The sequence below is a fragment of the Vidua macroura genome, chromosome 26, assembly GCF_024509145.1.
Source record: "Vidua macroura isolate BioBank_ID:100142 chromosome 26, ASM2450914v1, whole genome shotgun sequence".
Lineage (NCBI taxonomy): Eukaryota > Metazoa > Chordata > Aves > Passeriformes > Viduidae > Vidua > Vidua macroura.
Window position 1 is genome coordinate 3,423,421 of NC_071596.1, and position 10,834 is coordinate 3,434,254.

The 10,834-nt window shown below is 49.3% G+C and overlaps 1 protein-coding gene across 1 annotated transcript; it reads left to right on the plus strand.

Moving 5' to 3' along the window:
- The first annotated feature begins 1,426 nt into the window (after positions 1-1,426).
- SLC35E1 (solute carrier family 35 member E1) lies at positions 1,427-9,034 on the plus strand. Its single transcript, XM_053999585.1, has 6 exons — positions 1,427-1,826; positions 2,606-2,676; positions 3,013-3,150; positions 3,745-3,870; positions 4,341-4,586; positions 5,195-9,034. Exons 1-6 carry the CDS (start codon positions 1,427-1,429, stop codon positions 5,429-5,431), a joined length of 1,218 nt encoding a protein of 405 aa, XP_053855560.1. The 3' UTR covers positions 5,432-9,034.
- The last annotated feature ends 1,800 nt before the right edge of the window (positions 9,035-10,834 follow it).

Genomic DNA, 10,834 nt, shown 5'->3' on the forward strand with positions numbered 1-10,834 from the left:
GATCTGACTGTTACTGAAATGTGTGGGTATCTCAGAAATAACAATGTCTGTGTGCTTCCATTTCTGAAATCTGAGGTCTGAGCGTGAAACCAGAAGTGGTTACCAAAAAATGCGTCCAAGTGTATTTTCAGTTTACTTCCATTTTGTCCTTCTGCAGTTGCTGAGGTTGAGCAGTGTGGTTTAGAGCTGGGGAAAGTTCCTGTCTTGCAGTTCAGATTTGATGGTAGAGGGCTAAGCTGCTGGTCATTTTGGAAATGCTTAATTTTGTTTGTGTAAAAAAGTACTGTGCATCTTATCTCCCTCTGCCCTTCCTCCCTCCTACCCTGAATGGTCCCATTTAGGAACAGGGTCCGTGCTCTTTGGAGGCCTTTGAATTCAGGAAATGACAAAGTATTACTTGATAAATTCATCTTTTTCTCCACCGCTTCCATTTCTGAAGCAATTGATGGCCCTTGACTGCACTGGGTGAGGTGACACCCGAAGCTCGTCACAGCTTTCAGATTCCACCCAAACTGCCTGTGCTGGTGCTCCTCTCTTGGAGGAAGCGTCAGGAATCAGACCCAGCCCTTTCCCTGGTGGTACAAAAACTGCTGGAGAAATTCCCTCCCAATGCAAGCTTTAACTCTTGTTCCTTGCCGAGTTCGTTGCTGCTGTAAGGGGTCAACTCACTTGTGTGTCCTCCAGGGTGAGATGAGGCTTGACAATCTTTATTTCAGCATGCCAGTATAACCAGTTCTGTGAGCTCCAACAAATGTGAATAAGTTTACAAGGTGATATTTTTTTGTCAATTTTGTAAACAAGTTCAAATGAAGTTTACCATGTGCGTACCTGCTGTGTACTCTCATTTGTGCATGACTCAGTTTCTCTGCTACTGCCTTCTCCTACCTCTCACAAAATTTCTCCTAATCCTAAAACCTGAAGTTCAAACGCTGCCATTTCTTCCCCGTCAGCAGATGACATGAAATGGCTCACCAGCAAATCTTTGGGGAGTCGCCATTACCTAAAACGCGTGTTTTTATGGCCAAATTAATTCTGTAGAAATGTCTCTTGAACAGGGTGCATGGATGAACCGGGCTCTACAACAGCCCCTCCTGCCTGCCAGGTACTCACCCATCCTTTACCCCGGCCGGCGCTACGCGTTCCTGGCGTGAGTTTTAAAGGTCGGGAGCGATGGTCTCGGTGCCTCCGAGCCCGTGACCTTCGCTCCGGCCCTGCCCCGCCGCTGTCCGAGGGCCGGCGCTGCCGAGCCCTGGGGCGGCTCCGCTGCCCCGAACGCCGGCCCGGCTCCCGGGACGCTCGGGCTGCCTCGCCCCGCGGGGCCGGGCGGAGGAAGTGACGCTCGGGGCCGCCGGGGCGCCGCGCCCGCCCCGCCCCAGGAAGCGACGCGCTGGCGGCCGCGCTGACGTTCGGCGGCGGCTGCGGAGCGATGGCGGCGCCGCTGGCGGCTCCGGGCGGCGCCGGGGCCGGGCCCGGGCCCGGGGCGGCGGCGGCGCGGGGCGGGCGCGGGCCGGCGCTGCGGGAGGGGGCGCGGGTGTCGGCGCTGTGCCTCGCCTGGTACGGGCTGAGCGCCGGCGGCAACGTGGTCAACAAGCTGCTGCTCGGCGGCTTCCCGCGGCCCGTCACCGTCTCGCTCTTCCACATCCTGGGGCTGTGCGGGCTCCTGCCGCCGCTGCTCCGCGCCTGGCGCGTCCCGCCCGCCGGCCCCGCGCAGCTGCCGCCCCGCGCCTACCCCCGCTACATCCTCCCGCTCGCCTTCGGCAAGTACTTCGCCTCCGTGTCCGCGCACGTCTCGCTCTGGAGGGTCCCCGTGTCCTACGCGCACACAGGTGAGGGCTGCGCGGTGCCCGGGGGATGTCCCAGCGCCGGCTGTGCTCGTAAGGAGGTGCCCGCGGGGGTGTCCTGGGGGCCAGCGTGGATTCGTGCCCAGTGGGGTGACCTGAAGCCCGGTGTGTGCTCGTATGGACACCTGGTGCAGGGTGCCAGTACCCTCTGTGTGCTCTGGGTGCCCAGTGCAGTGTCCCAGTGCCCAGTGCAGTGTCCCAGTGCCCAGTGTGTGCTCTGGGTGCCCAGTGCAGTGCCCCAGTGCCCAGTGCAGTGTCCCAGTGCCCAGTGTGTGCTCTGGGTGCCCAGTGCAGTGTCCCAGTGCCCAGTGCAGTGTCCCAGCGCCCAGTGCAGTGTCCCAGTGCCCAGTGTGTGCTCTGGGTGCCCAGTGCAGTGTCCCAGTGCCCAGTGCAGTGTCCCAGTGCCCAGTGCAGTGTCCCAGTGCCCAGTGTGTGCTCTGGGTGCCCAGTGTGCTGTCCCAGTGCCCACTCTGTGCTCGTACAGGTATCCAGTGTGCTGTCCCAGTGCTCCCTGTGTGTTCTGTAGGTTCCCAGAGCTGTGCCCCTGTCCCCAGTGTGTGCTGGCACCAGATCCAGGGGCAGTGCCCCGGTGTGTGCCCTGTGGGTGCCCAGAGCACCAAGGTCCAGCTGGTACAAGTGTCCAGGACAGGGGCAGGGAGGGAGGATCCATCCTGGGCCGGGCTGAGCCCCTGCTCCGTCCCTGTGCTCGTGGTGGTTGGTGGAGCTGTCCCACGTCCCCACGGATGTTTTCTTGCCGTCCCCAGTGAAAGCCACGATGCCGATCTGGGTGGTTCTGCTCTCACGGATCATCATGAAGGAAAAGCAGACGACGAAGGTGCGGACAGGTTTGCTGAGGTTTCTTTTCTTGGTGGTGCTCGGGGGGTGCTGTGCTGGCTGGGGGCAGCAGAGCTCAGGCTTTGGGTGGATTTTGTGACTGGAATTAGATCATGCAGATTTTAAAAATCCCTTTTCCTTTTGCTGTGAGTGTAAAACACATCTAAACAGTGACCAGGGTGATGCTGTCTGATGCACTGGAGTTGTCAGTGTCTACTGCAGTGATTTAAATTTCCTTGGACTACAATAGTGAAATGGTTGATCCCTGAATCAGCAGGATGTACAAACTGTTGAAAACTCTTAGCAGATGCAATTTACCCCTCTGTCCCTGCTGCAGGTGTACCTGTCTCTGATCCCCATCATCACTGGTGTCCTGCTGGCCACGGTCACAGAGCTGTCCTTTGACATGTGGGGGCTCATCAGTGCACTTGCTGCTACCCTGTGCTTTTCACTTCAGAACATCTTCTCAAAGAAGGTACCAGCTCTGTTCACAGCCCTGGGGTCACCCTTCAGCAGGACAGGGTGTCATTTCAGTTACAAAAATGTATTTGTTTCAGTTGGCTTTGCAGTCAGACAAGCCCAGAGGGATGATTGTTATTCTGTGTGTGTTTGTTCCTACCTGTTGAAGCTGTAACACTGAGTTTATCCTGAGCCCTTTCTTTACTCTTCAACGTGGATTTTTTTTTCTAATGGCAATTCAATAGTGCTTAAATTCAACAGTTCATTTAATGTATCTTGTTATATCAAATCATTCCTCTGTGCTGAACAAGTGTCTGTCAACACTGGGCACTCCTTGAAACTACAGTAACAAAATTAAAGTGTGTGGTTTGGCTCTATTTAGTTACAAAATGGTTTCTGTTTTGTAGAGCTATTAATGTTAATTTTAATATCTTGTTGATACTAAGAGCCACCACTCAAAAAACCATTGATTTTCAAAGAGACATCAGTTTTTCTTTGGTCACCTTAATATGAAATAAATACTACAAGGGTATTTACTTATTTCCTAACTTACCTGTCCCCTAAAGCAGTTTCTGTTTCCTGACTGCTGTTCAATAATGGCTCTTGTCAGGTGTTGAGAGATTCCCGAATTCATCATCTTCGGCTGCTGAACATCCTGGGGTGCCACGCTGTGTTCTTCATGATCCCAACGTGGGTTCTGGTGGATCTTTCTTCCTTCTTGGTAGAGAATGACTTGGTAAGTGCTGAATTTGGAGAACTGTTTGCTATTGTGAAAGAAAATAGAGGAAAAAAAAACCCAACAAAAAACTCCAGCACCCAACCAGAAAAGTGCACTAAGTGTTTCAGTGTAGTTCTTGTCAGTGTGGAAGGAAGTGTTGTGAAACACCTGCAAATAGTTTCACATGAGTTAACAAAGTGTTTATTGTGAGAATTCCTGTCAGGGTTAGGAGAGGCAGTTTATGGGACAGCATAAATTTCAGGAGTTGGGAGCTGGAGGCAGGAACAAACGCTCCAGAGTGCGTGGGGAATGTCCTCCTCTGGATTCTCTGAGTTGGGAGTTGCATAAAGGAGCTGCTTGGGGGCCTCTTTAGAGCTCAAGCAGACATTCCTCCTCCAATGGCAGGTAAGAAGTGCCTCAAGGCTGTGTTTGTGTTGTTACCTGAAACCCGAGATAATTTTTTTCTCCTGCTGTTTGCTTTGCCGCAGAGCTCCATGTCTCATTGGTCCTGGACCTTGATGCTGCTTATAATCAGTGGATTCTGTAATTTTGCCCAGAACGTGATTGCCTTCAGTATCCTTAACCTGATCAGCCCCCTGAGTTACTCTGTGGCCAATGCCACCAAGAGGATCATGGTGATCACCGTGTCCCTGATCATGCTGCGCAACCCCGTCACCAGCACCAACGTCCTGGGCATGATGACAGCCATCCTCGGGGTCTTCCTGTACAACAAGGTGAGGCAGTTCTTTCTTCATTCACCAGGAAGCACAGCTCAAGCAGTCCAGTAGCTTTGAATTGGTTTTTGTACAAGTTAAGAGCTACTTGAGCAAAAATAGACAACCCAGAGGGCACAAGGCTTCACTGCAGAGGAGGGATGGGCATGGCCCAAGTGAAGGACTTGGGTCACACCAGCTGCTGGGCCTCTCACAGAATTAAATTTTGATCTTAAGCTTTTCTTGAGAAGGGAAGTAACTCAGAATCTCTTGAGCAAAAGACCAGCTTGTTTGTTTGGCATGTGAGAGGAGTGAGGTTTTTATTAGAAGCCACTGATATTTTAAGACTCTAACAAAAAAAGTGATGTGACTGTAGAACTGTCTGCTTTTTCTGGGTATGGGAATGTGTAATGTGTCTAGGTGGTATCTTAGGTGGTATCTTAAGAAAATCTGCCTTCACTGAAGGGTTGTCAGGCCTTGGCAGGGCCTGCCCAGGGAGGTCTGGAGTGCCCATCCCTGGAGGTGTCCAAGGATGGCCTGGATGTGGCACTCTGGGCAGAACTTGGACTTGATCATCTCAGATTTTCCCAGCCTAAATGATTCTGTGACAAACTTTCTTCCTTTCCCAGACAAAATACGACGCAAACCAAGAGGCAAAGAAGCAGCAGCTGCTCCCAGTGACCACTGGAGACCTGGTGAACTTGGAACGGCACCGAAACCCTCCTGAGAAGTCCCAGAATGGACTCACAGCCTTTGCCCAGCACGGGGACTTCCAGTACGGCCGCAGCAATGTCCTCACAGACCACTTCCAGTACAACAGGCAGAACTATCCAACATCCTACAACCTGAATCGTTTTGATATTTAGGATCCTGGCAGACAGGTACAGACTGTGATATCAAAGTGTCCCCAGCATTATCAGAAAACTTTGAGTACATCCGTGAATGTCACAAAGCCATTGAACTGTGCAGGTTTGGCAGCAGGGCAGGTGCATGTGGAGGGGAGTGGTGCAGGACCTGCAGCTGCTGCTGGGCAGAGCTTTAAACCTGGAACAGCCAGACCTGACACTGGAACCAAACCCTCAGAGCAGATCCTGCTGAGGTGCACGTGTCACTGCAGAGAGGAACATCTGTCACTGCTCCTTTCAGCGTCTGCCAGCTGGTTGTTCTCTTGGCAGCTGAATTCTGGCCAGTAGCTTGTTTCCATGCTGGTAATGTCACCTTTAACTTGTTCTCTGACAACGGTTCAATGATCCTTTTAATGAAGCTTCCAGGAAGAAGTGAAAGCAAGGGGTACTTGTGCTGATCAGGATTTGTCTGGAGAGGATTGACTGAGGTGGATCAGCTGCAGGCAGGTAAACTCGAGTTCATCTCCAGCATCTGTGCAACTTCTTGTGGATATTCACAACTCTTGTGCCTCTGCCTTCAGCCCTGGATGACAAACCAGAAGTGTTTCTGGAGGAGCAGGCAGTGGAAGGATTGATCTCTCCCAGAACTGCTTCAGGCACGGAAAAACACAGTTCTCCAAATCACTGGTCATGGCAGAGAACAACCAAGCCCAACTTAAAATCATCCTTTTTTTCTGAATCATGTAGTCCTGTAACTCCAGACATTGCTATCCCCTGGCCATGCAGGAAACTCCTTCACAAATAAAAGTGTTTGGAATAATATGATTTTATTTTTTTACTTGCTTCACACCTGTTCTTTCAAAACTGTTTTGTTGCTCTAGAAATTGAAAGGTGAAAGGTGTTTTGTTCTCAGTTTTATGCATAAGTTATGCTCTCTTATATGAGTTATGTGTTTTGAATGCATTGATTTGAACAGTCATCATTATTAATTGTTTCTTAAAACTTTTTAGCCCCTAATTGTTTGGGTTTTTAAAATGTCTTAATTACTGCTGTTGGAGTAGCTGTGTGGATTTAGCCTGACTTCCACTTCCTGCTGAAAGAAGTTCAATTTTGTATCCTGTGCTGTTCCTGCAACTCCCCTGGCTTGAATAAGAAATGAAAGAAAAATCAGAAGTAAATAGATAATTTATGGTTAAGAACTGATCCAGTATAAATTCTAGACAAGGTGATTGTGTGTGTCAGGTACTGCATTTGTGCACGGAAGGGATGAAACTTGGCTTTCCTTCCTTTGAGTGAAATTCCTTGGAATGAAGTGAAACCCAACTTGGAGCTTGGGTTTCACTGAATCCGAATTTTCTGTTGTTGCTTTAGTAAAAGATTTTAGGGGCCTTCTTTCCTTCCCAGACTGTTGTACAGTGAGACTTTGACAGCATAAGTTTTATGCTTTTAACCAGAGAGGTACCAGACACCAGTGACAAAATCCAGGGTGTGTCACAGAACACTCCTCTTATTTATTGCTTTAAAATGACCATTTCCACGATGTGAGATGATGATTTGGCTCCTTTCTGGATAATAAAGAATTTATTTTTAAGTGCACAATCAAGCTGATCTTATTCTTTTGGCTGCTGGGGTGGTAGTTACATGAACAGCCTTCCACCAGAGAGTCCAAAAGAGGAAATGGTCCTTCTGAAACTTGAGAGATGGGTTAAAAATGCTGCAGCTGTGTGAGCAGAACTTCTTGCCTTGACTGGAGTTCAGTGTGTTCATGCTAGTTGAGAATTTTGGTAGAAAATCTAAATGAATCTCTCCCTAATCAAAGTGAACAAGGTCATGAGGAAATCTTTCCTTCAGATGAAATTGCTTTTGCCTGTTCCAGTATTAATGTGTGTATAATTACTTCTTTTTAATACGGGGAAAATGCCAACTGTGTATTTCTAGGGCTCATTTCCCAATGTTTCAATGCTTTTACCTGCAAGTAACAAGGATTTGGTGGACTCTGGATTGGGATTAGGTGCTGACTCTGCAAAGACTGATTTGAGGATGAGAGATTCAGGCTGAGATTGTCAGGAGGGGCTGAAGTTCTCCAGCTGCTTTCAAAGGGAGCTGGCTGTGACCTGGTAAATTCCTGCAAACGCTGAGTTGTGGTCTTTGTGCCTCAGTTTCCCTTTTGGAAAATGGAGGTGATTCTTCTCTACATCACAGGGGGTAAAATATGAGAAAAAAAGTGGCAGTGGGGCCCCAGAGATGTGCAGGCATCCTCTGAGTTCATCTGTCCATCCTCTGCCGTGCCACGTTCCTACAACCTCAGCTGCTACGGGGAGTAAATAAAAACCAGATCAGAGGCTTTATTAAATATATTCAGATTTGTTTCCTTTTAAAGAACATAACCAAACCTTTTCTGGCAAGTGTTTTCAGAGTAAGCTTGCCCTGCACACTTACCAGGGCAGCTTTTAAGCTCAGCTTTTTCTGTAGTCTTGGCAGCAGCTGAGGGTTTCCTGTTCAGAACTGTCCCAAATTCCAGTCTGGGCCTGTGGCCTCACTCCTGCCTCTGAAACAAAACTCCTGTGCTTGCAGGGACTGGCCCAAAATGAGGATATCCCATGAGGATAATGGGTCCATTTAGAGCCCAGGGAGTGAATGTGTTCCCTGGAGAGCTCCTGCTGCTGCAGCCCAGGCCTGTGGGCAGCAGGGATGGTTGGGTGTGGTGCAGGTGTAATTAAAACTGTCAGGTTACACGGGGTGGTTTTGCTGGATCCCAAATCCCAGTCCTTAAGCAATATTGCCCACATTCAGGGAAAGGAACTTCCTGACACTGCTGTAATAAACATTTTAATCTTGGACCTCTGCAAGATTTTTTGTGTGGCCAAGTGAGGTGTTTGTTTTAAGCTGGTTTGTAAATGAGTGGTGTGTTTGACTCTGTACACAGGGCTGCAGAAAGGACAGAAAAGCTGGAATCAAGAGGGCAAAGTCTACACAACTGTGTACAATGACCCTGTTATTAAATCAGAGCCAAGGGTTTGGGTTTATTCCTTGCAGGAAGCTCTGGGAGTGTCATAATGGCCACTGGTGAGGAGTTGGGTGGATGTCCTCACTCACAAATGCTGTAAGCAGGGTTAGAACTGGACTCCCCTGAGATATTTTGATTTTCACTATGCATTTTTTACATGTAAATACATCACAACATTGAAAAACTTCTTCCCCAAGCAGCCCTGGGTTGTTGTAGAAATGAGAAAACCAATCTGTCCCCACTCCACGTGGGTGTTCTGGTGGTAGTTCCAAAGAGGATCTGGTGCTCTTTAAAAATATTCCCCCTGCAGGTTCAATTTTATACCCAGTGGTGGTAAGAGTATCTTTATCATCTGGTAAAATGCTTGTGGTTTTTAAATAACTGAATGCTAAATAAAATTGAGGCAAGACTTAGGCTTTGTAAGTGCACAGTGACTTGTAAAAATAGTGTTGGTATTTTGGGGTCAACTCATGATGATTTCCAAAGCTCAGTTTTCCTTTCTAATCTGTGCTCAAACTAATTTTTTTTCTGATGCAGCATTTTGCAGCAGAAGGAATTTCTTCCATGTGGCTCTTTGTGAAACAGGTGCAATATAAATAAAGGGAAAATTTTGTTTTTCCAAGGCTTAAATTTCTGGGTCGTGCTGTGAGCTGTTAAAAATAATTCTGAAATCTCTTTGTGGTGATGTTCCAGGGCAGTGAAACGAATTTGTTAACCCTGAAGTGACAGGTGTTAGTGTGCAGATATCCATGGGGTACCCAGCTTTTTTTGTTGCTATTTTATGTTATCCTATAAATTGATGGGAATATGGGTGAGTTTCCCAAAAAAACCCAAACCAAGCCCACACTCCTTCCTGTGTGGAATCCTGCCCTTCAGCACATGAACTTTTTTGTGTTGTTTTCCTATTCAGCTGTTCTGTGAAGTTCTGGATGTCACTGGGGTCCCTGTGGATCCTGCTGGGACCCCTTATGGAACACCACACTGGGACTTGCAGCTCCTGGGACTGCTTCCTGCCTTCACCAGGCGTTCACATGGTTTTGGTGGGTCCCTCTGTAGCAAATCCCCAGTGTCACCGTGCTGGGGACATCAGAGAGCCCCCAGTGTCACTGTGCCAGGGGACAGCAGTGAATCCCTGATGTCACTGTGCTGGGGACAGCAGCGAGTCCCCAGTGTCACCGTGCTGGGGACACCAATGAGTTGCCCATGTCACTGTGCTGGGGCCACCAGTGAGTCCCTGATGTCGCTGTGCTGGGGACAGCAGTGAGTCCCTGATGTCACTGTGCTGGGGACAGCAGTGAGTCCCTGATGTCACTGTGCTGGGGACAGCAGCGAGTCCCCAGTGTCACTGTGCTGGGGACACCAATGAGTCCCTGATGTCACTGTGCTGGGGACAGCAGTGAATCCCTGATGTCGCTGTGCTGGGGACAGCAGCGAGTCCCTGGTGTCACTGTGCTGGGGCCAGCAGCGAGTCCCCAGTGTCACTGTGCTGGGGCCAGCAGTGAATCCCTGGTGTCACTGTGCTGGGGCCACCAGTGAGTCCCTGGTGTCACTGTGCTGGGGACAGCAGCGAGTCCCCAGTGTCACTGTGCTGGGGACACCAATGAATTGCCCATGTCACTGTGCTAGGGCCACCAGTGAGTCCCTGATGTCAGCTGTACTGGGGACAGCAGCGAGTCCCCAGTGTCACTGTGCTGGGGACAGCAGCGAATCCCTGATGTCGCTGTGCTGGGGCCAGCAGCGAGTCCCCAGTGTCACTGTGCTGGGGACACCAATGAGTCCCTGATGTCACTGTGCTGGGGACAGCAGTGAATCCCTGGTGTCGCTGTGCTGGGGACAGCAGTGAATCCCTGGTGTCGCTGTGCTGGGGCCAGCAGCGAGTCCCGGTGTCACCGCGCCCGTTTCTGCCCTGCAGTACCACCTTCAGCCAGGAGGCGGCACAGCGAGCCCTCAGAACCTTGCAGTTCCTCACGCTCACCGCCAGGCGGCGGCAGCGATTAAAATAGAGCCAAAATCTCAGTTTAGAGACAGGAAAAAATAAATACAAAAACTTCTATTTCCTCCTTATGGAACCGATTTTCTCACATTGTCAAGGCCTTTATGTTCATTTATATATATATATACACAAAATTTATATCTGTATGTTCAAGACCCAAATGCATCTGTATTCAGAATTCCTTACCTTCTAAAATTCTGTGTATAATACAGTAGATGAAGAGTTATTTGGAAATAACCCTCAGTTAATATATAAATTAATATTATTTTTCAATATGTGTATGAATAAGAAGTTTTAAAGGGAGGAATTAAAACACAGGGACAGGAAGCCAGAGGTGGATGGAAGAAATAAAGACAGGCCATAGGGAAGAGAAGGAGAATTAAAATTTGTGACTGAGGGGCTCCACCACTGTGACATCACCCCA

What these genes read in the sequence shown, in the direction of transcription:
- SLC35E1 (XM_053999585.1), top strand. Translation starts at nt 1,427, where the DNA reads ATGGCGGCGCCGCTGGCGGCTCCGGGCGGCGCCGGGGCCGGGCCCGGG. An exon ending in AGAACATCTTCTCAAAGAAG is followed by an intron (nt 3,151 to 3,744) that starts GTACCAGCTCTG and finishes GGCTCTTGTCAG; the next exon opens with GTGTTGAGAGATTCCCGAAT. An exon ending in GGGTCTTCCTGTACAACAAG is followed by an intron (nt 4,587 to 5,194) that starts GTGAGGCAGTTC and finishes TTCCTTTCCCAG; the next exon opens with ACAAAATACGACGCAAACCA.